This window comes from Thunnus albacares, chromosome 12 (assembly GCF_914725855.1).
Source record: "Thunnus albacares chromosome 12, fThuAlb1.1, whole genome shotgun sequence".
NCBI lineage: Eukaryota > Metazoa > Chordata > Actinopteri > Scombriformes > Scombridae > Thunnus > Thunnus albacares.
The window spans coordinates 7,134,011-7,161,855 of NC_058117.1; the positions used below are offsets into that span (position 1 = coordinate 7,134,011).

Consider the following 27,845-nt stretch of genomic DNA (forward strand, 5'->3'; position numbering starts at 1 on the left):
AGGGTACTAATCGTACGCATCTCTGGCCCAGCACACATACACACTCTCACAATAGCTTTCTGGGTGTACTCCAAGTGTCAGCACTATCATATGGGCATGTGTGTGTGGTCTGGCGTTGTTCCCTCCTTGAGTGCCGTACAATGTGCTGGCATAAATACCTGCTTGACACAGCAGATTGGCACTAATGGCTTTACACGCAGTGCCATCTGTAAGCTGGACCGCTAGCTCTTGCATCTTCTCCATGGCCACTAACAGTGCTTCATAGCATTCAGTTTTGACCATCATTAGTCATAGTGCAAAGGTAAAAACAGCTAAATTAAATGTTAGCTAATCATCGGCTGACTCAGGGAGGCTGTCCATAAAGGCTGCAGGGTCCTGTCCATCTGTGTACACCTGTAAAATCTAAAAACACAAAGCAAATTGTGCCTTTTCGTCTATCGAGCGCGAGACACCTCCCACTGAGCTGAAGCTCTTAACCACAAGCCCTACCTCTACACTCACACATACGCACACCAACTTCTTACTTCGTGGTTTTCAACAGCCTGCAGCAGTCACACAGGGATCATTACTATTCATTTGCTCAGCAAACTGGCCACACAGGCTTATAAATTAGCTCATCTACCGCAGCTGGGTACCGAGACAGTTGGCGCATGCTGAGGACTGAGAGAGCAGCCATTACAGTGCGTGGCTCCGAGACACCTTCTGTCCAGTCAACGTGACCTCCTCCACGCTAATCTGCTCACTCTTTCAAAAGAGGAGGGAGATGTCAGGCGCTGGGGGTGAGACATGCCCAGTCAATGATTGTAATAAATTACAGAGCAGAGCAATAGGACTACAGCCCTCTGTGTGTTGTGCTGGGGGAGAATACGATGATAAATCCTGTCAAACCAAGTGTAAATCAGTCCAAATGAAATAGCATTAGCGGGACCTTGCAGACCTCTGACCATGTGGGAGGAGAGCTGACAGGGCTGACCTACAGGGAAATGAGGGAACACTCGGACTACTCTTGCTTTCTGCCTTGGGGTGAGGATCAATGGTGGAAGGAAAAAGTAAAGCTATTAATTCTCCAGGATATGTCAATTCCCATTGGCGGGTGCAGATTGGTAGTGATCATGACTAGCCCCTTGGGCATACAGGATCTGGGGCCTTTGTTGCGCCTCAGCGCACCATTGATTCATTGAAGTTTTTACGGCTACCTGGAAGGCACCACATCGCACTGAAGCAATGTAAATCAATTCCAATTGCAGATTTATAACAATGCACAAAAAAACTCAGAGCGTGACTGTGGGGTTAAATTATGCTAAGCGCTTCTTTTTATAAGATGTGTACCTGAGAGAAGGACCTGAGGTTAAATAAGCCATGTAAGAGACTTGTAACAGTGTCTTAAATATTCATAAAACATTCATAAAATAGTTCATAGCCCTTGTAAATGATGAATGACGTTTTTCTTTTTACTTACCCGTCCGATGAGCACAGGTTCAGGCCCGGCGTATTCTTCAATCACAAAGAACTGGTTCCAGATCCAGCTCCTCCTGCTGCGAGAGCGTGACCCCTTCACTTCCATACGATTACGCGACTCCTCTTCCACCTCTTCTTCAAACACAAGGCCCTTCCCATTTTCTGGATCGACAGCTTGTATCCCGGCGTCTTTTGTATTGTGACTCCATTCAGGAACTGGCTGGAGCCTCAGGACATGACTGCTGTTGACAAGTTTGTTGTCTTCATCTGCAGGGTACTGAGCTGTAGTGAGTTCTGTTTGAGCAGTATGAACTGACTCTGTTAATGGGTCTCTATGGGATTCTGCTGCTCTGTTCCCCGGTCTTACTCCCAGGGGTTGCATTGTCAGCACTGAAGGAGGAGAATCATTTGTTTCAGAGGGAACATACAGTGGAAGATGTTTTGTCAATGTAAATGGTGGTTCTGTTTGGCTGATCATTACTTCTTTCTCGGGGCTGAGACTGACCTCGCTGCGAGGTGTTGACAGTAAGCGGACATGATGTTTGCTCTTGCTATCACCACTGTCTGAAGCCTGCATCGCCAAGTTATCCTGCCTACTTAAAGCTGGGTTGACATCATTTAGTGGATTAATACGAGTGTCAGCGCTCTGGTCTCGATTAAGATCTGGAGTAGTGGCTGGGCTTACATAAGGAAATGCAGTCTGATTATCAAATCCAGTGTGAGACTGAGTGACAGCCATATCTTGTCTCTGCACTTTCAGAGCCTCTAACTGTCCATGATTAACGTCAATCAAATCTCTCTTCCTGCTCCGGCTGCCCTTGCTTGGAAAGCTCAGGCTGGGAACACTCTGCATCTGGGAATTGACGATCCTAACGAGGTTCTCTTTCGACAGCAGTTTCAGAACCCCATAGCTGCCAGTGAGGTTGAGTTTTCGGTTTGAGTCTATGCTGAATCCTTTTCCTGGCACACCTGTAGTGTGGACACTCAAATCAGGTCTGGCCCTGGATCTCGAACCTGATTTAAACCTGGTTTTATTGGAATGTAGATCTGGCTTGTGATGGATTGTAAATGTTTTCTCTGACCTACCTATTTTGGTAGTGGTCTCAACATTCTTAGTATTGTTCTTAACTTTCTTTACATCAGGGCTTAACTCCTTGTTATTGGATAAAATGTGCTGAGTCACTTCTTTTTTATTGACAGAATCGACCTCACGCTTGGGCTTGAACGCTTGCCTCTCTTTGTTGGCTACTGATGGAGCGGCATGATTCTGCAATATTTTGGAGTAGGAAAATGGTCCAGTGTCACCCGCCTGCTCGTGACTAATCAGGTTTCTAAGAGTCACCACAGGCATTGCGTTGGCGTCCACGCTTGCATCCCATTGGTCCGCAGCTCTGCTCTCCCCTAGTTTCACCATGTGCGAACCACTCACTCCTCTCCTTCGTACAATCTTACTGGCCAAGGCACCTCCTGCCAGCCCCTCCGACAGGCACAGGGAAACCAATAGGAGCAGATTTCTTGTAATCATCTTGTCTTGTGGTGAGATGTCCTAATTTGAGCAAGGTTTGCTGTGAGGCAGGCCTTGTTTTCCGGTTGTCTTCATTCTCTCTTCTGTTTTCCCTCTTTTCGTGCCCCTCCTCTCACTCTTTCATTCTGTGCCCTTCACACTGAGCTGGAGGGCAGGTGTCAATCACTCCTTCTCTCTTTTTTTTCACACCACCTAATATCTTCCTCTATCTCACCAAGCCTCTCTTTGCTGGTTTTTTCCCACTCCTCTTGCGAAGCGTCTCATTCAGTTTCCCATGGAGGGTTGAACACCCTGAGAGAAAAGATAAAGATAATTAAGTTAAAACTTTAATCATTGCGCTGCGTTAATTAAAAGCGGAGCGGCATAGACAGGTAGGAGAGCTCACAGACAAGCAGGCAGGACAGACCTTTTAACAGAGCAGCAATCACAATTTCACAAGCACAGAGGGCTTTTAAGGCCCACAACACACATCCATTTATACCTTCATAATGACCCAAGTGTTTTTTCTCACATCTATTAGATAGACGGGGACAAAGTTATCATCATATTATTTTACACAGAATTAGATAGGATAATACTATTAGAAAATGCTCTGAGCACTTATTAATGAGAACGACTGTCAAGGATTTCTGACTGCAGTGCAGAAAGGGAGCAGCCGCGATATGAAACTAGCTTCATATCACTTTGATGCGTGATTAATTAGCTGGATTAACATTGTGCTTTGATCAGTCAGTTAGAATGTCAATACAGATGCAAGCCATAGATGCAGATGCACTTTGTTGTACACAGTGCCTTGAGCAATCTGAAAAGGTTCCTCAGCTCTCACGCTTCTGATTCGCGCTTTCAGTGTGTCTCTCATGCACTTGAGCCTTAATGGAAATCCTACGCCAAAAATCAAAATGTCAGATATCAATCAGTGTGCTTGTTTTAAGATAAGAACAGGCGCACTTCAGTAGTATTTCAATAACATCAGCCTACGCATCTGACAAGTCAATAATGTGACTGTTTGCCAGATTGCATTAACATAAAACATATTTTATTATTATTATTATGTGTGCTGAGAAAGACGGGCATGTGTGTGTGTAATTCATAGAACAAAAGCACAAATAAGCAAAAGAGGCTGAGATATTCTGACTTTTAGTCCCTAAAATGGGTCAAGCTCCAAAAACACTAGTTCCTACATTTCCCATGATGCAACTCAATATTAGGGGGCATGGCTAAATGGTGGCTGGAAAGTCTGGAAAGTTTGGTGTGTTGTTCACATTTTTAATCTATGGATAAACTTTTTAGATACTCATTCTAGTACTTTCATAGTGAAGCTATTACAAAACAATTATGTTCAGTTGTCCCTTCACAATAACATAGCCAATAAACATTTTGGCTATGGAAAGAAAGCTCGCCTCGAGACTTTCCTGTATCCCTGTATGTCAAACCAACCAAACCAACCATCTAATTATATCCATCTGCCTGCTATTATAGGGGCATATACATTAATGCCTTGGCCCGGTGACATTATGTTGGGGTCGTCTCGTCGCCAAGGAGGCTAGGGGAGATGGGACTGAACACACTTCCATGCTGGCTGATCACCTGGGAGGAAGAGTGCTGGAGAACGCTGAGAGAGGAGGACCAGAACCGGGCCTAGTGGGAGCAATGGCATCCCACAGGGAGTATGTCGTGGGACAGGACGAAAAACGGGGACCACATCTGCCCTTGGTACAGACGCCTTCGGATGTGTAGAATCGCTTTTATCCGAGAGAGGACTGCACCTACTTCATTTGATTATCAGAATCCTTCTGCCCAAGATCAACAAGATACGACTAATCTGCAAAGGAACCGTTTAGGACTTCTATGCATTAGTGAGTCTTGGCTGGATAACTCAATTAAAGACACTGAAATTGAAATTGAGAATTATGTTTTAGTCAGGAAAGACTGTAATCGAAAAGGAGAAGGAGTGTGTGTTTATATAAGAGTGGATATTTGTTTTAATCAGAGAGAAGACCTAATCGATGACAATATTGAAGCAGTGCAGCTAGATGTTCTTTTGCCGAGCAGCAAGCTTGTTTTAGTTGGAACTTGTTACAGGCCTCCTGATATGAGAAACTTTTTTTTTAAAGATTTTTTTTTGGGGGGGGGGCATTTTTGCCTCCATTGGACAGCAAAGTGTAAGACAGGAAACAAGGGGAGAGAGAGATGGACATGACATGCAACAAAGGTCCCCAGCTACAATCGAACCAGGGACATTGTGGCCACGCAGGGTATGCAGCAACCACCCAGCCACCAGGGCACTCCAATCAGAGAAACTTTTTTGAGCTTTTGGAACAGGTTTGTACTAAGTTTGAGGACTTTGTTAAATCTGGAGTGATCATAACTGGTGATTTTAATAATGACATTAGGAAGACAGATCTTTCGGGGTAAAAGGCTCTAATTAATTTCTCTCGCCTGTTTGGTCCTCACCAACTGATTAATAAACCGACACGCGTTTGTTCTCCATTCAAACTATTATTGACCTTGTTTTAGTGTCCGACAAGGCTAGGATAGCAAATAGTGGTGTTTTACATAATGGGTTGAGTGACCTTTCTTTTGTTTTCTGTACAAGGAAGATTAAGAAAAATGTGCTGAACTGCCATAACTCTACAACAATTAGGTCTCTGAAAAATTATGGCAAATAAGCATTCATCCATTGTCTGAGTAAAATGAACTGGTCTCTTGTATTGCATTGTACTGACAGGGATAAAGCACGGTGTTCTTTTAAATGTATGTTTTTAGAAGCTATAGACAAACTGGCCCCATTAAGAGAGGTAAGAATAAAAGACAGGACAGAGCCCTGAATGAATGGTGATATTCTGGAGGCTATTAAGAGAAGAGAAGTAAACATTAATAATAATATTTTAAATAAAGGAAAAACAGGGATGATCAGAGTTGGGCAGAATACAAAAGGTTAAGGAATGAAGTGAGAAGATTAATGGATAGTACCAAAAAGGCTTATTTTTAAGGAGAAGATTGTTGAACATAGTAATGACACAGGTAAGCTATGGAAATCTCTCAAGCAACTTGGCTCCATTAAAAGGATGAAAACAAAAACCGATAACATCAGTTTAAGCATTGAGAACAGGTTACAACAGATAAGAAGTAGGTGGTGGACAGTCTCAGTAATTATTTTACAACACTTGCCAGCAGACTAGTTGAAAAGATTCCAGGCCAGACAGGACAATACGGGGAGAGACATGTCCATCAGCACTACTGTCAGCAAGGGGTTCAAGCTGATGGCTTCTCTCTCACTTGAGATGCTCAACAAGCTCAACTGCTCCAAAGCAACTGGTTTTGATAATATTCCAGTTGGATACTTAAGAGATGCAGTTGAAATCATAACTCCATGTGTTACCCATATTGTAAATTAGTCTATTGAACAAGGTCTTCTCCCCAGTAATCTTAAACTTGCTAGAGTGATTCCTCTCAAAAAGAAAGGGTGTATACTTGATCACAGACACTGTAGGCCTGTTTCTATGTTGTGTACTCTGTATAAGATCATTGAGAGGATCCTTTTTAATCAGATTGACAACTTCCTGTCCTCACAAAATTTACTGTATGATTTTCAGTCTGGCTTTCGAAAATCCCACTCCACCGACACCTGTTTATTGTATTTAACTGACTACATCAGGAAAGAGGTAGACAAAGGGAATTTCTGTGGTATGACGATGTTAGATCTACAGAAGGCAGTTGATACAGTTGATACAATTTTATTGTCTAAACTGAAAGCCATTGGTTTTATCAATGTAGCAGTTAAATGGGTTAGAGCTTATCTAAAAGATAGGAGGCAGGTGGTAGATGTTGTTGGTGTAATGTCTCATTCTAGGTCTGTAAAGTGTGGGGTCCCACAAGGGAGTGTACTTGGACCACTCTTTTTCCTCTTATTTATAAATGACGTGAAGTCTGTCAATTCATGTGAACTCTCTTTATATGCAGATGACTCTGCAGTACTGGTTTAATAAAGATAAAAAACATAGTTGAAAGGACACAGAGAACTTCTTAATGTCAGCAGGTAGGTGACAGATAACAAGCTGTCACTCCATTTAGGAAAATTGGAATCCATACTGTTGTTGTTAATGACACTATGCTTGCAGCTAAGGAGTCAGTCAATTACTTTGGCTGTGTGCAGGATAGTAATATGTCAGGAGTGGGGCTGAAAAGGCACTCACCAGTGTCAATCAAAGAACATGCTTCTTAGCCAGAATTTCAAAATTTCTTGACAGGAAAGCAATAGTGACCCTGGCAGGAGCTCTTGTCCAGCCTTACTTTGACTATGCCTGCTGTTCATGGTACAATGACCTAATTTCGTACCTTAAAAACAGACTTCAGACTTCTCAAAACAAGGTAGTTAGGGTTATACTGAATCTACCCATGAGAACTCACCTTGACCCTTCTCATTTTGAGAGCCTTGGGTGGTTGAAAATACAGGAAAGAGTCTCTCAGATCGAGTTGTGCATTGTACATAAGATTGTGCATGTGCTGTCCCTCAATTGCTCCTCCGAGGTTTAGGAGTATCCTAGGGAAGAAAACTTTTCTGTACATGGCAGTAAATCTGTGGAATAGATTGCCAGAAAATCTTTAAATCATAAGCATCTTGGGAGGTTTCAAGCTGACGCTTAAGAATTGGCCAGGCATTGTCCAACGAAGCACTGAGGTAGAGATTTCTGATGTACAGTAAATAACTTGCTGAGTCACAGTGTAGGTACAGGTGTTGGTTGTATTGAATTTTATTGTATTATATTATTGCTTTGTTTAATGTTTTTGTGTTATTCTTGCCATGTTAGATCTGCCATCTTGACCCCTCCACTGCACACACCCCAATCCCCAAATCGACCACAATGGAAATAAGCCTTAGGGGTTTTTTTGTGTTATCCTGACTTTTCCTTTTTCGTAAACACTCAATTCCTTGGCAAGGCTGGGGTTTTTTAAAATGAAATTGTCAAATAAAATCAATCCATCAATCAATAGCCTCTTTTACCAGACATGCCCGTGCCTGGTAAATGCCCACATCTTTCAAACTCATCCCAAATCTGTAACACAGGCATTCAGTTAAAAAGCCTCAAGCCTCAATCTGAGGTAACTGTGAAGACATCATCGGGGTTATTTTCAGAACACGTGTTTTTACAGGTTGAATAGTATACTTATTATTTAAACTGAACTTCATGTGTAATATCAGTAATGCCCTTTTAAATTACATTTTTCTTTGGACAGAACTAGCAAACTAAAAATATGTTTTGTGTTTATATATTTTGTTAAACTTGTGTGTATTGGGTTAAGTAGTACCAGTCTCATCTTGTCCTGTGCAGTGCGGTGTGGTTTGTCTGGGTGTATGACACTTGCTCTGCTGTAGTACAGACAGACCCTGTCAGCACATTCGCTGGGGCATGACTGAAGTTGGGATGTTCCTCCTGGAATACTTTTCACCCTCTTTCTCTCTCATCTTCTCCTCAATGTCCTCAGCTTCTTTCCTTCCGTTTTCTCTAAGCAAACCCTTTTGATGAACAGAAAAGGAAAAAAAAGATTATCCACCCCTCCCCCTCCTCCATTTCCCACCTCTCCCACTCACCACCTGTCTCTTTCTCAGTCTATCTATCTCCCTAAATCTCCTTCTATCCCCTCCCTTTAACTCGCTATTGTTTTAGTATCCTGTCCGCTGCTTGCTCCTATCCCCTTTTCCTCTCTCTCATCTGTGTCAATCACAGGCCTGTCACTACGTCCCTCACCCTCTGTGCACTCTGAAGCTTCAATCAATCAGCCTCCTCGGCCTTGCAACATTGGATTTGACAGGTGTCTCGCTGGCTACCATCTTGACAACAGGCTACAGTACCATAATTGTGCATATAAATCTAGTCATCAAATGATAAAATACAGTGGGCAGGATTTATCCAGTGGTTACATAGGCTTAACTGCAAAATGCTGGAATGATTTTATCGAATAAGACATATATAAACGTCACAGCAGCGATTATGGAGGATGTGAGTCCAGGTTTGGTCGCGTGTTATCTCGAATGTACAGCATGAGGAGCTGATCGGGGTGAATTCAATGACAGAGCTCCTCTCCCTCCCAGAGGAACTTATCAGCTGGGAGTTTGATGGCCAGGCAATCATTGCCACGGGCACCTTGTTAACAAGCCTGGGGCAGGTGGCGGGATGCAGGGCAGAATATCAACATGGCACCATCCCCAGCTGAGCACAAATTTATAACATTTCATGTGTGAGGTTCTGAAATTGAGGTTTTCTTTGAGGCACCAAATTAGGAATAAAAATGCTTTTGTTCCTCGATTCTTTTATTTTTGACACCATTGTCAAGGCCACAGTTTTACTCTGAGGAGAGTAAAGGTTGTTAAAGTTTCAGTGTGTAGAGTTTAGTGGCATCTAGCAGAACAGACTTGGCAGATGTGGAATATAATATTCATAAGTATGTTTTAATTAGTGTATAATCACCTGAAAATAAGAATTGAGTGGGTCCTCTTCCACAGAGCCATGTTGCACTGGTATCTTTCTATAGTAGCCCAGAACAGACAAATCAAACACTGGCTCTAGAGAGGGCCTTTCGTATTTTTCACTAGTTTTGTAACCACTGTAGGTTGTCCTACCCAGTTGGAAAAGGGGGGGGGGGTTGTATTCATTTGGTTGCAATCTGCAACCTCACCGCTAGATGCCACTAAATCCTACACACTGGTCCTTTAAGGCATTTCTGGAACGTATTGATCCGTGTCGCAGCCCTTCACATTGTGTTGGGCACCTTTAGGGAGAGCTATTGTTATGTCATTACCCTGGGTGCATCGGCCTGTACAGCAGTAAGTGAAGATAATTGGGTGCTACGGTTTGAAGCACAAGGGAGCTCATATTTCCTCATTAGAGTTTTATATAATGTAATATGCTGAAATTGTTGTTTTCATCCTTGTGGAACCAGCAAGGATCAGGACGGGGATTTCACCCGTAGCCATTACATCCAGTACCATGATTTCAAGTAGAGTAAATAAAGATGATAGGTTGATACAGTTGGTTGCTCCAGGAAGCTCTCACTTCCTAATTAGAATTTCAGAAAATGTATAGTTGAGGTATATTCTCAAAGAGTTTAAGACCACAAGATTGCAACTGTACTGTATTTCTTTGTAAGTTCAGTAGACCTACAGCGAGTTTCTCAGTGAACTGATTAATTGGGGTCATAAATATCTTAATTAATTTTCCCTTACTGGTCCCATCCCACTTAAAACTCAAATGATCTTTTGGTTCGTTAGTATTGGAGACAGATCCTTTCCATCGATCGCGAGCTGTCACCAACTTAACGAGAATAGAAATTTTAATTACGATTCACCTCGTTGCTTGCTGTCTATCTTCTTTTTCTCCCGGTAACCCTCCTGTCGAACAGGCAAACACAGAGATGCGCGTCAGCACTGCAGCATGCCCACGCTCACCCTCTCCACAACAATGAACAAACAAACACACAACGTGTGACTTCAAGTCCTGTTGACAAAACGTTCTCCAGAAAAAGCATTTCTTTATTTACTTACGCACACGCACAAAAAAAAATGCCTGGACTCTCAAAGCCACATTCATCCACCCTCTCAAATGCACATTCATGAAGACGCACACAAAAACCTGCATACTCCAAACATCCCTGAACACACACACACACACACACACACACACACACACACAAAGACATCCTCTCCATACCACTTATATCTGTGCTAGTAAGAAAAATAAAGAAAGCTCTGGGGACTGTCTCTCTGGACGCAGTGAAGTCAAAGAGAAGAAAGGGAGCGCTCTCTCACACCAGGAGTGAGGAGAAGAAGCTGCCACCCCAAAAGAATTATGCATGGAGTAACAAAGGCGAGCCACTGAAAAGAGACGGAGAAGTAAGAAAAGAAGGGAAGTTTGGTGGAAAGGTTGTGGGTGTGTAAGCATGTGTGAGAAGAGGATGGGAGGTGTGGAAGGGCAGAGGGAGGGGAGGCTGGGCCCGCCTCGGAAGATCGACCGGGTAGTTTTTAAGTGCAAAGTGCCGTAAAGCAGCTCCGGCCTCGCCTTGAACCTTGGCAGATAAAAGCAGACCTGTCAGTGTGTGAGGTGGCAGAAAAGCAGCAGAGGCTTTCGTCTGTTAATGTATGAATACCTGCTTCACCTGTGTCTCCAACCTTGTCCTCATCTCAGCCTTACTGATATACTGACAGGAGGTTCTAACCTCCCTTGGGAGAGCATATAGCGCCAGCCTACAGACATAAGATGATTCCCCAGCAGCTGGGGGTTTGTGGAGGATGAAGAAAGAAACAACAGTAGGTAAACAATGTGTCCGGGTTTACAGTAAAAAACAGTAGAATGAATTTTGCATGGTGTAAGAGCTGTGAAATTCAGTCCACTTATGGGTGGCTGTTTGCCTATTTGTGAGATTAGGTCTAAAAAGACAGCGACAGAAGGCTTTGGATTTGGCTTTCAGCTAGATCAATGGGGTTACATTAAATGGCAAGAGTCAGAGGTTTGTAGAACATCCAGCAAGAACACTGCATATCAAAATGCAGTATGTGCACTGAAAACAGCAAACATGAGATGAGAGAACAAAGTCTTGTTAAGTGCCATTTTACATTAAGATACAGGACTGGACTGTACCAGCTATTCATAATTTATTTAAATTTATTTAAAGTCCTTCCTAAGTGCATAACTCACTAGTTTCAAACTAGTGATTTACTAAATCAGGTTGCACCATTGAAACTTGTTTAAAATGTCTTAGCTTGTTTAGAGTTAGTAGTATTCCTACAGTTTTGCATGAGCGGGAAATATCCAGTTATGCTAACCCAGCTGACGTTATCTAGTCATTTAACTGTAATTTGAAGTGTACTGTGTTATTTTTGTAATATGTAATTTAAGATCTGCCCACTTTTCATAATCATTAAACAGTTTTTTATCAAGTGTAAAGTCAGATGTGTCAACCATATTCCATATTATCTCTTTTACTTTTAATTCTAACTCATATTAGTAAGCTAACATTAGTTTTGTCATTTGATTCCATTAGCTATGCAACAGTTAAACCTGGAAGTTATATTAATATTTAACTAATCACTGTGTAATTGTGTGGTGCGACCCATTTTAATTTAGAGATGAGGAAACTCCACTCCACTTACTTTATGACCAGGATAAGTTTGATGCTGTTGCAGCCGGCTCCATCTCTACCATGTACTGCAATGCGAGCTTCTCTCCCACTGCTGCTGCTTTATCTTAGGCTACAGTATATAAACTGTGAGAGGTGCCATAAAGATCAAATAAATCTTGACAGGAGACAGTCCAGAGAATCACAATGCCAGGAGACGTGCCAGTGGGTCACGACAGGGACAACATTTGTGGCCCATATTTTACTGCCTTGGCGAGGATTCAAGTAGTTTTCAGTCTGATTTGTCTGGTCGTAAGGTAAAGTGCTGGATAAGAGTGTGTGGATAAACCAATAGTGACAGCACTGACCCACTGAAGGCCTGTGATTTACAGCTAAATCCTGCTCATCATTCAGACCTTTTAAACTATAAATTACGCACAAATAACAAAGTCTATGCATTATTGGTAAGAAGCCAGCAATTTAAACCATGCCAAGCATTTGCTGCATTCATTTTAAAAAAAAAATCTGCAAAGCTACTTAATTTTACTCAAACTTTCAGGTCACTCGAATATATGTATATTTGTCACCCCAACATTTGTAACTAAGCAGGTGGATCATCAGAAAGACACAAAGGTCAGTATTCAGTGTTTAAGTGACTCCAAAATACACTGAAAGTGTCGCATTCATTGAACATCTCCTGCTTCACATCGACTTACATATCAACCAACAACGGTGAACACAACAGCTGTGCACGTGGTTCACAAACAAGCACGGGGCAAAGTTTTGGGTCTGTTCTGTCCTCAGAGATCAAGCGCCATTTGCAGATCGATAGGAGTACTTGAATCACAGCATTACTGATGCACATTAAATATAAACCACTGTGTTTCTGCTGTCACTGATCAATACATGTGGACTGGCCTTTATTCATGTTTAATATGCTTGAGGATGTTCTGGGTTTCTCTCACTCAGTCGATTGCCTTTTGAAAACTGTATCTGTTGATTTGTCAGTAATCTGTGTCACTGTGCGGTCCAAGTTATCATTGTGCTAATAAACTTGTGTGTATTCCACATAGTGTTTCTGATGCATAGTCTTTACTGCTTTATGTGTGTGTGTGTGTGTTTTGTGTATGACTGTACATCCAACATTTCTCAGATCTAAACCTTATTTATCAGATTAGGCGCATAGCGAGGCAACAACCCAAATCCCACAAAAACAAATTCTCACACATTCCTTTACTGTCTGTCTTGAATATTAAAGTTGAAGAAAGAATGCTAAATTGGAATGAGTTCATGGATGAGGAGCTGCAAAAGGAAAGTTCATAAAAGTGAGGTGACCTGACCATTTTTTAATTGTTATTTCTTCCACTAAGTGACATTAATTCCAGTTCAGTACAAATCCATGTTTAAAATGATCTCAATGACAGGAAGTGGTTTGATCAGAAGGAGAACAATTAAAATCCATATACACCACATACTGTATGATTTTATCTCTACAGATAGTCAAAACTAACCATACTGGGATGACCTTAGTCTAACTTGCTCCCATCTTTTGTGACGTCCAAATCATAACTGTAATCGTCCCAGCAACCATACTGTGTGCCCCTTCCTTTAGTCTAAAACTAAAACTCAAATGCTGTCAAAGGTAAGAAGGGGAAGCTGCAAGGAAGTCCTGGAAGTCCTGTATTAACACCCTAAAGAAATTTCCAGAAAACATGTTTTTAAACTTACATTTGTCTATGGTTATATCTATTTTGGATACAGTATTTTATATGAAAGTGAAGTTGAATTTTATCTCAAACATAGTCTGACTCTAAGTTATGAAGACCAGTACTGAGGTGAAATCTTATATCTTTTGATAGAAAAACAAAAGACAATGCTCTACTCAGCGTGGATGATCCCAGTTCTGACATCATACACCCACCACAAATTATTATTATGTCACTGACCTATAACAACATCTGAAATCTCTCCACCTTTAAGCCCCTGTGCTGTTTCTCTGCTGAGAAGTTGAAGGAGCTGATCAGCTTCAATGATTTTCATGCAAAAAGGTCAGGGGATGTTTTTTTGTGTGTCAGGCAGCTCATCTGGTCGGAGCCAATGTCTTCATAGGTAGGTGCTCAGCCTGCGTTTTCCGAATGGTGAGTCATCAGCTGCCAAAGCAGTTACCGAAATTACACCTGATTCCTATCAAGCCTGTCTCTCTTCCTCTTCCACCTGGCTGCATGTGCAACATCAAAAAGCTATCTGATCTTTTCAACACACTGGCTGACATTTCAGCAAAGTCCTTGGGAATTGCAGATGGACTTTGTCTCCCCAAAGCTGTGTGTGTGTGTGTTAAAATGTGTGTGTGAAGGTATAAGGTTTCATGCAAGCTCATAGTTTGTAAGAAAATTGCCCATTAAAAGAGCCTTTTGGTATAAGCTGAGAGTACACTCACCTGCCATATTTATGAACCACAACATATCATAGATCAGGTTAATAAAGTTAGTCCTTTATTGGAAAAAAGGTGCTTTACCACACAGCACTTGAGGATGTTTTGTCTAAGGTTTAATTCATGACAACCCTTTTCTTCCACTACTTCAACTATTTGCCTTTCAAGGGCATTATTTCAAGGAGCACTGAGGCTGAACAAGAGGTTGGTGGAGAGGACACGGCGAGGTGGGAGAGGGTCATTTCAGAGATGAATAAACACAACAGACCCAAGGTTGTCGGTGATAATAAGCGAGGCACTGCCAGAGAGGAGATGGAACATTGTAGAAAAGCACCAAGACTCTTGGCCAAGAAAGAGAGTGAATAATGACACTTAATATTCCACCTTAATCGGCCCAGTTCACTCTTCAATTTACATTTAAGGATCCTTTTCATGTTTATCTCCCATCCAGGCATTTAGAAAATGAAAAGAGGCAAGATGGAGCAGGCTTACTTTTAATGGCCGTCTGATGGAATCAATAATATGGAGGCCTACAGGGGACTATATTAAAATGATGATGTAAACTTGAAAATGTAATTCCACAATAGCATTATAATTTTCCACATATGTATGTGTTATCTGAGTAAAAACCATGCTCTTCTGGTGTCAAAATGAAAATCCAATTTAACAGTCTTCTCATCAAAGCATGTCTTCTGGGAATTTTTGGTCCCCCTCTCAAGTCCCCCCTCAAGCATACCCCAGCCTTTACACACAGTGGTGATTGAGATACATGCTAAAGTAGGCATTGTCACAATGACAATGTTAACATGCTGATGTTGAGAAGGTATAATGTTTACTATGTTCACCCTCTTAATTAAGCATGTTAGCATTTGCTTATTAGCACCAAACACAAAGTACAGCTGAGGCTGAAGAGAATGTCATTAATTTTGCAGGTATTTGGTCATAAACCATTTGGACAAATTGAAATTCCAAATTGTGTTGCTAGAGGAAACATCAGGGGCAAATTTTGTTGCAATCCATCCAACAGTTGTAAAGAACTGAGTCCTGAGTCAATGGATCTAGTAGAAGTGGTGATCTTTTAACTAGATAGATGGAGCATCAGGGGATCACCAAAGTAAATATGAATCTGTAGTAAATTTCATGGTAATCCATCAAATAGTTGTTGAGATATTTCAGTTTGGTGGTCAGTCAAGTGGTGGACTGACTAACTTGAAATGCCTTATATGTGTTTTGCAAAGCATTATACTGCAGCCCAGACCTCTAGGTCAGAATATATACCAGTGGTTTGTAACCTGGAGGTTGTGACCCCACAAGAGGTCACGGGATGAATCAAGACGTTTTTATGTTTAATATGATTAATCTTTTTTTCCCTCATCTACTTTTTCTAAGTGGATAATTTGATACAGCGTAGTTTTACCTCTCCATGCCTCCAGAAACATTAAATCAAACAGTCTAAAAGGAAGAATCACTCCACTTGCTTGCATCTGTTCAACACTGACTTGTTATCTGTGTTTTGTCAGAACCATCTATCCCAAGGATGTTGTTGTGTCCTGCTGCCTTATCGTACACTGCTGTATTCACGCCTCTGCTGCGCTGGTTGAACGTCGTGTGAACACGCGGGCCTGGAAGCCTGTACTGTCACAGTTTTTAATCCCCCTCGTTGAAGTCACTAAGTCCCAGCCTTATTAGCATATATCCCCCCTCCCTCTTTGTATGACTTTCATGCTCCCTGGGTCTTCTCCTGCTTCATGCTTGGCATGTATATTTTTGTTATTCTAATGACGTCGCCTCAATCTCAAATTCATTTCGCTTTTGTCTCTCTCTATTTGGGTCAGTTTGTCATTTTGTTTATTTTACAGCGGCTCAGGCAGACAGAGCAGATTGCGGCATGTTTAAGTCGCTATCTCTGGCAGGTTATAGCGCGGGGCCACCTTGGGTGAGGAACGGATAAAGGATGTGGAAATTAAAACTGAGTGCTTTGTGCAGCAAGATGTTGTGCAACATCCAGTAAAGCAGCAGTGCAGCAGTTGTTTACAGGGGGGCAGTCATCAGCTTAAACGACAGCCTCTGCTACGTGGGCAAACAGTTCACTATCCTCCTTTTTTTCACTTTCCAACGATATTTGTGGCAGCATTGTTTTTATTGGGACCTTCTTCTGTGCAAGTTCAAAGAAGACCAACGAGGCTGTGGGTGTATGTTGAGGGAAGATTTCTAAGCTACGTTTGCCCGTCTCAGTGGTATGTTGTAGGGCGATGTAGGAGATCAAAGTTTGGCAATGTTATATTTTCAGGGCGATTTTTTTCTGCGGGGCACATTCATGCTGTGTAATATTTGGGATGTTCTGGCGCCGCTCCAGCACTCGGACTATAAATTCTGTTTAAGACGCGAGGGGCAGATCCACACACACACGCACACACACACACATGCAACAAGACAGAAATATCCTCTAAAACACCTCACACCAATCCCAGCATCAAAAAGAAACAGACAAGCACAAACAAGGAGCAGCAAGTCTCTTGTCGCCTTCCAAGGTCACCTCTTCTCCGGCGTAGGCGCAGTAATGATCCCACCTCCAGCGTGTGAGGGCACAGAGTTGGGAGCACAGGTCGCCCTCCAACCTGTCCCCCGGAAACCCCTTTTCCCCTGCTCCATGGATGGAGATAGTGGCAGTCAGACAGCAAAGACCGCAGGGGGAGAATCCCCTCCACCCTCCTCCGCCCTCTGCATTTGTCTCTAATATGGAGCAGGGATAGCAGGGGCCACTGCGTTCAGAAAAGCCCTGTGTTTCTCCCATAAAAACCACATCTATGGCCGTGGAGAAGCTTACACTGTAATCCTGCATGACGGATTGAGTCTGCCACTGCAGCACTCTGCCTCTCTTTTTCCCTCTCTTTCTTTCCCTCCTCTTTTCGTACAGAAACTTCTGTGGCAGCATGCGTGTGTGGACACAAACATTCATCAAAGACAGAGTAACGCGTGTGCAGGCACGTGTGTGTCCGTATAATGCACACATATGTCTATGTACTCTTTTTGCATTCATTCCGTCACCCCTTTCTCCTTAAAAAAATGTACGGCAGCCTATAGCTGCGTCTTTTGAAATTTTGCACCAACAGTCAAGAGAGTGAATAAATAGATGTCAGTGGCAGGGAATGGAAAATAGGTTTCCCTTTCTGCAAGTGAAAGAACAGAATGTAAAAGATACCGTCACACAGACTTGCACAGTTCAAGAGAATGAATCCCATTGGGAAGTCTCAGTGAAAGCGAGTACTGGAGAGGTATATAGATGACCTGGATTTTGTATCCGCGCTCCCATGGCATGGATTACTGCACGCTGGTAGAAATGGCCTCTAATATAAAGGACATTTATACGCTCACGGATCACTACTATTAGGAGTCCTCTGAGCCTGATTTGCTCCTGTCCTTATCTATCCATCCTCCTGTCACTCCAACTCTTTGTCTCTTTCCTCCTTCCCGGCAAATTCACTCTGTATGTTAGTCGTTTTTTTTTAACGCTCTTTCTGTTTCATAATCTCTCCCTCTCTGTCTCTCTCTCTGGGTATTAGGCATTCAAAGATCTTTCTGTGGCATGTGGTAGAAGTTATCACCCCATCTCTCTCCCTCCCTCACTCTATCTCTCTAATCTTAATCTTCCAGCCCAGAGTGAAGTGAGAATTAGTTTCTCACTCTCCCTCATCAATCTCTTGCACTTCCCCTTCTACTTCCCTCTACCTCCTTCTTTCTCCTCGTCTCTCTGGCTCTCTCTCTCTCTCTCTTTCTCTCTCTCTACCCCCTCGCTCTCCTCTGGATCATCCTCACCAGCTGCTTTCTTAATCCTCCTTCTTGCTCAGTTTGTCTCCCCTCTTCTCCCTCATCTCTCCTCTCATTCTGCTTCATGTCATCAACAAACTGCAGAGGTCATTTCTGCTTTGCCCCCGTGTCTCTCTCCCTCGCCATCTCTTTCCATTTCCACCTCTTGCTCTTAGATTTTTTTTTTTTTTCTCACTCTCGCTTCAAAAGGCTCTCGAGACTTCTGCGTTCAACCCGGCCTGTTAACCCTGAGCCGTGTCCTCACCTGGCTTGCTTCGTGGGCACAAACTCTGAGGGAAAACAGATGTTAACACTCGCTATCCGACACAATGAAACGCATCAAGGAGTGAGGAAGAACAAAAACACTTGTAGTTAAGGTCTGATTAATGAAAGGCTCATTCAATTTAGCGTGGACATCTAAATTTTCTGCTACTGAAAAATGCACATTTATCAAAAGTTCGATTGTGTCTCATTTTTCAGAAGCGGCTTTTCATTTTTAACCTTTTCAAGGTTTGCATTTTGATTAATTTTGCCGCCTGTACTGGATTGCACTCAGACTCGCCCTCTACCCTTCAGAGCCCTTATACCCTTATCACAACCATCGACAGCGGCAGCGCTGTACACTGTTGGCAGGCTACAGCACCACAGAGCGGAATTAATGAACTGCAAAGTTAAAGGCCAGGCAGAGTGGAAACTGTCCCCTTCAGTGCATCACCTCCACACCAGGGCAATTCGTAAATCCAAAAGTATAGTTTTTCACCTCATCTGCCTTGATTCAGTGTGGCAAATCATGTTGTGATTAGAACTGCATTATGTACAATTTTGTGTTCTAATTTTCCACCATGCACAAGGCTCCGTGTGAAAGCTACGTGTGTGTGTGGTGGGGCACTCATTTTGTCAAATACACACCTGATGTTATTTTCAACTTCAAACCCCCAGTGGAACATTATACTTAAAAGCACAGACTGAGCTCAGGAGAAACATAGCAACAAATGCAATGCATGAGCAACCACCAGTATAATTAGGTACAGTTTTAAAAATCTAAATACGTTGCTTTTTTTTTCTCCATGTTGTGCCAATAAAAGTCAAAACCCACTTAATTAGCGAAAATAACGTCCCTGTGCACTAAATGCTACTCATGTTGGATTGCCTCCGCAGCGCTGCAGCGGCCTGACTTCCAGATCTGACTAATAACTACAGTTTTACATTCAACAAGAATAAAGGCCACATCGCCAAACTACATGGCTGACTAAGTCGCTAAGTTTCAAAGTAACGCCACGCACTTTCACCTTGAATCCCACTTTGATTGGACTCATATACATAAGCCGGTGTGCCACACTCGAGTACACCCATTTACATTTTAGAGTCCCAGTGGATGGAGAGTGACAAATGAATATTAATTCCACTATTTCTCATTATCAGGATGGCATAATCATGATGAATGTTATCCTGCGTGGAGTGAGCCCTCAGGATCGAAAAAAACAAAATGGTAGGAAATACTGTATATTGCATTTGTCCAAGTAGATAATACAAAGCAAGGCTGGAGGGGAAAAAAAAGCTTTTCAGTGCTGACCTTCATATTAAGAGTGTCAGTGAAAGAACATACATTTCTGAACTTTCAATTGCAAAATTTTGAAACACAGTGTCTGCAGCCATGCTAGCGGCTCTGTGAGGCTGTACTCACAGACATAGTGGTGCTTTGAGCAACATTCTAACATGTGCAAAATGACAATGTTTATGTTTAGCAGATATAATGTTAACTATGTTCACCATAATTCAATATTTTATTCATTTTATAGTTGATAGGAATTTACTTTGGTGTGCTCACATAACACAACCAAAATTCCAGGACATCACATGACCACACTAACAATTACAACATCGACCAAAACCGTTTTAGTTTAGCATGTAAGCATGCTAACATTTACCATTTAGCACTAAACACAAAGCACAGATGTTGGGAATGTCATTGGTTTTCCAGTTATTTGGTCTTGAACCAATGTTAGTCTTCAAACTGATTACAATTCATCCTGAGGGGGACATGAACCAAATTTAATGGAATATCATTAATAGTTGTCAGGACATCTCACTCAAAATTACCATTGGTGAACCACTGGTGGCGCTAGAGGAAAAGTCAGGGGATCACCACAGACTTATTAGGGAATTATCCTCAGAGGATCATGAATGTCTGTTCAAAATTTCATCGCAATCTATCCAATTGTTGTTTAAATATTTCAGTCTGGACCAAAGTGGTTGACTGACTGACTGACTGACTGACAGATCAACGTTGCCATTGCTGCTAGCATGGCTAAAATACACAACATGTTCATAAAGGTTACACTTATAGCAAAACTATACAGTAATAATCTTAGTGGCATATTCCAATCCCCTCACAGTGATAGCACATGTTTCTTTACTTCAGATAAATATTCCAAATCCTGTTTGTGTTATAAATTGTCCCCAGAGACATTAATACTTGATAACAGAACTAGCTACTAGCCAAATGTATCTCTTAGCTCCTGTGCACTCAATCTGTTCGGTAAAGAATATGGTTAATGTGCAATTGAAGAGAAACCTTGAGAAAAGCCAAGGCACACGTGAGAGTATGAGACGTTCAGACTCAGATAAAGGCAACAAAAGGAATAAAGACAGAGAGCAAGAGATGGTAGTGGGTAAAAAAATTATAAAGATTAGCAAGAGCAGGATAAACAGATAAGGAGAGCACACAAGTGATGAGGAGCAACAAAGTTAAAAAGATACGGGGATGAGGGGAGAGATTGACGTTTGGTAATCCCAGCTCCATCCCTCCTCCTCTTTTCTTGATTTTTTGCCCTTTTCTGGGAAAAAAAAACGAGAACAGGTAGGAAATGAGATGAGTTAAGGAGGGAGAAAGATGGATGGGAGATGAGTATCACACTGAGCTAAAATTGATAAAGGCTGATTACGGTGTAGATGAATGCCAGGTCAGGTTGTTGCCTTAATCAGGAGTGGATTTGCTGGCTGCACGGCATGTATTAATACAGTACAGCTTGAGGAGTTGGGTTAATTCAGTGCCAGATGAGTGTTTCAAGAGAGAGCTTGTGGATAGTTTATGCGGCTGAAATGAAAAGGGAGCTGGGTGCTAGACATTAGCATGCATGCAACAAAGCATGAGAAATCACATTAATCGCAAGGAATGCTAATGACAGTGATTGGCGTAATCACAGCAACACGGGCGGAAGGAGTGAGACAACAGGAGGTCAGCCATTTCTCTAGTTATTATTCTTTCATGTTATTCCACCCCTGCTGGTGTGGCTCCTTGAAAAATAACAGCACTTTGTCTCACATCTTATTGCTGCTGACGGAAGTTACGCCATTAGCGCGTTTAATCCCGATGACTGGCAAATATTGTGTTATTATATTCTAATTTTAACAACTTTGTCATCAATTTTTTAAGTCAAAACTGATGGCATCATGACTCAACACCAAAAAAATCCCATGTCACTGCTGCTTCCCAGCTGGTACTATTTTTCATTCCTCCCTTATTCATGTGTACTGGATTGCAAACAGGTTTTTCTGTGTGTGTGTGTGTGTGTGTAGGTGTGTAGGTGTGCGCAATTGCTAACAGCTACCGCAATAACAAATGGACTGCAGCTTGCATTCCCGGCGGTATGGTGCAGCTATATCCACAATCAAGGCAATTAACCTGTATACGTCTGCAGGGATCTCCAGCTGTGGGGGAGACTGAGTTTAACACTGTAACCTACCAAAGTCTAGCTGGTAGAGGGCATCTGTTCGACAAATCAGCAGAGCTACAGTATGTAATCACGTTTCACACCACGCTAATCACTTCAGCCTAATTTATCACTGCTATGAAAACAATCTTATGCGCTATTAAGGGAAAGCAGACGAGGAGGAGGTGGGGAGATGGAGAGACGAAGGGAGGAGGAGGGAAAGCTGCGAGAGGAGAGACGGCGAGAGAAGAAAAGAGGGAAACGGGAGAAAGCAACATTATGAACATGTCCAAAAGGGCTCTGATTTGTCTAAAGCGCACTAATTCAATCTTGGAAATCCAGTGGAGTGACTGAGCCATCCCCCTTGCCCTCCTCCTTCCGTCTCCTCCTCCTCCCCACCCAGGCCTCATCTTCACCATTTGAGAGCAGAGCTCTCAAAGTCCCTAATCCGGCTGCTGATAGCAACACCCTGCAAGGAGGGAGACATCAACACCATACAGGGGTGGGGAGAGAGCAAGATGAGTGGCAGAAGATGGAAGGCTGCAAAACAGAGGGAAAGACAGGCAGTTGGAAAGAGGGGCAAGGCACAATAACAGGGGATTGTATGGCAATTGAACTCAGTCTGTTGGTCGCATCAAATTCCTCTTTAATTAAAAGTCTAAATCCTCCTCACTTTAAAGCCCCTACTTTGTAATTAACACTCTGATCTCGCTTACCCTCCCCCCCTCTCGAAAAGAAAAACAATTAAAAACTTTTGCGATTTTTACTTCAAAACCAATTAATTAAAAATCGCCAATGAACAATGGTGCAATATTGAGGCAGACCCCCACTTTGCTCATTAGCCGCCGGTTAATTGATCCTAACGGCAATGTTTACCAAAGGGACGCTGAAGACGAAAACATTATCATTTTACCTCGTCTAATTGCAGTCTTTAAAGGAGGGGGGCCAAAAGGGAATTTCTGGATGTTTGAGATCATAGGGAAAGTGGATTTCAGAGGCTCCTCTGTGGTTTTGTCTCTGAGGGTTTGCAGTCGTTTTATAGCACTTATAAAAGGTTATGGGATATTCAATATTACATACCTAAACAATTTAGCTAGAGAATTAAATATGGTGGGTAGAGCACCAGAAGCTTGAGATGCTGTAATTTCTGGTGGTCAGATATCAATGTAGAGGAGTCAGTCATACCCGCCTTCCACTTAGACCCCAGCACTGGCCAGACACCCCTCATCCATCAAAACTCCATTACCCAAAATCCATCATAACAGCTCCCAACAGTAAAGAGCAAATGCTTTTATTTTTCAGGGGGCCATAAATACACTCACAACTTCCTCAGTATTAACTTTCTTTTGGCCCCCTTTCTCAAAACAATTTCGACTTTTATTTCCTTCTGACTTCGTCTCACCGTCGCTTTCACCTCGGGTCGGGGGCAGCTAATGAAAGGCTGCTCTCAGAGGAACATGGGTGAGACATATCATGGTGTCTCTCAGCCATCTCACCGTGAAGCCAGCTATAAAAAATTCAGGGCAGCTGCTGCTGTCGCCACCGGAGAGTTTCCCTCTGTCATTAAGCCACCTAAGGTACAGCGCAATGCACCTGTCTGTCTTTTTGCTAGTCTTTTTTTTTCTCCCATTCTTTAGCTCCAGACATTATCACCACCTTATCAATATTCAGTCCCCTACCCCTGGCCTGGTCTCTCCTCCTTTCCAAGTTCACTTCATCAGAGTCCTATTCTCCTTGCGCTCTTCTTTCTTCCAACCTCATTTCCATTTCCTTCTTTCCCTCTCTTCCCTTCCTGTTTTTTTTTTTTTATATGTCAGGCAGAGCGTGATTTGACCCTGATTAATGTATTCCTTCTCCCACGATGGAGCGGAAACAAGGTGCAGATGCAAAAATTGATTTTTCCTCAGTTATGGTTTTTTCTGTCTTTTTAATGCCAACAGAGAGAGAAAGGGCGTCGGGAAAGCATGCTGTGTTATTACCATGAGTGATGATGTCGTTAGCGTGATCCCCAGACCTGTCTCGTCGCAATGTTAGCATGTTTGCGGCTCGCCGTGACAATTTGATTAGCAGCTTTGGATGTGGAGTCATTGCGCTGCTAAATCAAGTCTGTCAGAAAGAGTAGGGCACAGATTGACTGCCATTTCATGTTGACTCACAAATTCACAGTGATAAAAAAGGGCCATGAACACTCTGGGATCCATACATGCATAAAATAAATGCAGACATCTACAGTACACATACACATATGATGATAGTCTGTCAGGAAAGCCATTTGTAAAGTTGTCTGTTTTATTGTTTTGGCCTTTATAATACCCCTGTATCATAAAAATGTATCCACACTGTTTGATTTACCTGCTGTCTTTTAAAGAGTCAGCTCACCCAAATTACAAAATAGCATTTTACTTCCAAGTGGAATCTAGCAGGAGACAGCTTCGGTTCTGTCTACTAAGGTTTTGGGATATCTCTCCCCGAGATGGAAGTTTGTTTGTGGTGCTAACTGCACTGAAAGATGACATTTTAAAAATTCAGCAGCAACATGTCTTTGCAGAAACACTGTTGTTGTTTGTCAAGTCAAGTCAATTTTATTTATATGGCGTCAAATCACAACAAAAGTTATCTCAGGGCACTTTTCACATGGAGAAAGAAGGAGTGAGAGAGAGGAGAGAGAGACACAGAGAAGCACAATAACAACAATAATGACAATAACAACAATAGTAATAATAGAAATATGACTAATAATAATAATAGCAGGCATGGGCGTCAAGCAGGACCACTACATCGCACGGTCCACAACCATGATCCATAGAAACCTTTCTGGATGATCCACAGACCTCCCTGTGAATAGTTTTCTCTACTACAGTTTCAATTAGCCTATTTTCTACAGGAGAAATAGCCCCTTTTTAAAACAGTGGGGTGACAATGAGGTTTGTAGATTATCCAGTGAACAGTTTTGGTCACACCAGCATTTGAATTTGAAATATTACACCTCAACTCAATTAATTTCAGAATTAGGAAGCAAAGAAAATTCATTTAACCTCCTCTGTCGGAGTATAAACTGCTCCACAAGGCAGAAATGGTTTACAGACAGTAACAAGACAGGCAAAAATATGTCTTATGAATAAATTGTTTGAAATTTTTGTCCCGTTAGCAACCAAGCTAACGAGATTCCTAATTGACAGTACAGAGAGGAAAGACAGACACTAGGAGAGCTATTGTGACTGGCTTGCTAGCCTGGCAGCTGTTAGCTCACCAGCTAGCCCCGCTAGTCGTCCAAATGTCACCAATCCTTTTTCATCACCTGTTTAACGGGGAAACCCGGATGAATTTTGCAGTGCACCATTCTGGTGTGGCTGGGCCTCAACTGTGTGACATTTCAGAGAGAGATGTTTTTTTCAACACTTTGAGCATCACAAATGAAATTCCATTCACCTCCATTGTATTTGGACGGAAGCTGACATCTCAAGACAGCGGTGCCATAACAAGTTTTGAAGTGGGGGGACAACCAGCTTTGGATGATGTAATAGTCATGATCAGAACAATGCTATTTCAGCCATAACTCTAATGTAGCCTATCTCACCTCGTAAATGGTCACATAGTTTAGTAATTAATGTTACACAACAGCGTTTGCACTGCAATGTGTCTGAAGAATAAAACATGAGACACTACTTTTGCTGAAAAGAAAGTTGGAAAAGAAGCTATGATGAGCCCTGCTAACCCGACGTGTCATTCATAAAAAGGAAGAATATCGAGTTATAACCAACCAGTCTGATGTGTGTAGAGTCTGTGGTTATTCTGCAGAAGCCTGGTGGTGTTTTCAGCCGATTTAATGAGGGTAAACACAGTCAACGGCTGTGCGTAACGGCACTGCGCTCTGGCGCGGCACTTCTCAGAGGCTGTGGATTTATCAAAATATCAGTCCAGCTGCCTTCAGATGCTGCAGAGATTTAATGAACTGGAGAAGAAGCACTTCATACGGTATAAAGCAGCTGTGGACAGCAGATACTGTAAGAATCAGCCACATTCATTCACAGATCAATACAGATGCTTTAACCACATTACAACCTTATTTTCTGTGCCGATATTTGGTTGGAGAGTGTTAAATTGAAATAACTTATTTATATTTCAAACATTAATCTGTTATTGCAGCAAATTTACAGAAAGTATTTTGTTTGCTCTTGCTGATAAAATCACCAAGTGGCAGCGGAGTGACTTAGCTCCAGAAACAGACATGGTTCTGAGACATCTGAGACCCATTTTCCACAAAAATACCAACATCTCACTTTGCGCTGCCTATTTGCGTATCTCCTCCCGGCAGTTCCCTGTGCATGCAGCGCTGTGCACCACAATACCACATAGACAGGCAAAGCAAAGGTCAGGGTCAGGAAAATACCAAACTGTCCATGTGCTGTCTGCTTTGGTCATTGCACGACAAATTATGTTGTATTTGGTGGTCAAATTATTTAAACTAGTCTGAACTGGCAGCCATAATACTCACGGTTCTCTGTGTTCTGATTATGATTGGATTTAAAGGTCCAACATCTCAGAGTAGGTTTAGACATGATCGCTGTGTCCGTAATACCTGGCTTAGACATTACCACTTTATTATCATAACACCTCAAAGTGGGGGGACTTTTTGTCTCCCTACTATTCCGTTGCCAGTATCTCAAGAGACAAATGTCTTGAAACCTGGATTAATTAAAATGATCCGCGTAGCTTTTTTCATAATTTGGGTGAATTGACAAAATCCTTCCTAAATTCCCCCCCCGTGCCTATATTTCTCTCTCCATGCTTCTCTTTCCTGGCTGGCAGTGCCTTCTCTGCTTTATAACCCTCATTTCTTCCCTTCTATCCCACTCAAACAGAATGTTGTCAATTATTTATTCATCTCTCCACTCAATAAAAATGTCCTAATTGTCCACACTTTTCTCTGTCGCCTCGTCACGCTCCTTCCAGAGCACTCTAGAAGGCCTTTTACACTTTCCACTTCACCTCATGTCTCCCTATTTTTCCCTCCTCTCCATCTCTCTTTCTCTGTGCATTTACACTCACTCCTTCGCTGTGTGCATGCCCCATGCTCCTATTTTCCTCTATTCTTTTCCCAGCTTGTCTGTCGTCATCTTTGGTCCTCTCTACCTCGCCATCAATCCCACCCCCTGTCGATCCTTTTTTCCAACTCTCCCACCCACCTCCAGATAGTAATGCTGGCTGCCAGCAGCCTTTTTCATTCAATTAAGGCCTGAGTGTTGCTGTTATTGTTACCACTAATAATGAATCCCCTACGTCTAGCTTGCTGCCAGGCTGTCACAGGCACGATCATCAATAGGCGCCATCCCTCATCTCCATCTCCGGCAATCACCGGCCTTATTACTATCATCTGAGAGGAGAGGAGGGCACACACGCACCAAGACGCACGCACATGTACGTACGTGTGTGTGTGTGTGTATGTGTGTATGTGCGTGCAGACAGAATGAGACAAGTAGGGGGTGGATGGATGGATGGAGAGCCTGAGGAGGAGAGAGTGAGAGATATGGAATTGGAAGACAGTGGAGGGGAGTGACACGAGTGAAGATTTGCGTGTGCCCAAGTTTGTGTGTGTGTGTGTGTGTGTGTGTTTGTGTGCGTGTGTGTGCATGTGTGCGTGTGTGAGTGCTGGGTGGGAATGTGTTTGGCTGGTTGGTAGGTGGGTGTGTGGGTGACAAAGAGAGACAAAGCTAGAGGGAGTGATGAGATTATTATGCGTGTGAGTGTGATATGTGTATACACAGTGTCTGCGCGTGTGGGATGTGTGTGTGTGTGT

At 42.5% G+C, this 27,845-nt stretch overlaps 1 protein-coding gene across 1 annotated transcript in view; it reads right to left on the reverse strand.

The window, feature by feature from the left end:
* Positions 1–27,845, reverse strand: part of LOC122993879 — a 158,516-nt gene that overhangs the window by 78,748 nt on the left and 51,923 nt on the right. Inside the window, exon 4 of the mRNA XM_044368322.1 lies at positions 1,460–3,274. Coding sequence (XP_044224257.1) covers positions 1,460–2,983 — 1,524 coding nt within the window. The 5' untranslated portion in view covers positions 2,984–3,274. The remainder of the gene's footprint in view (positions 1–1,459; positions 3,275–27,845) is intronic.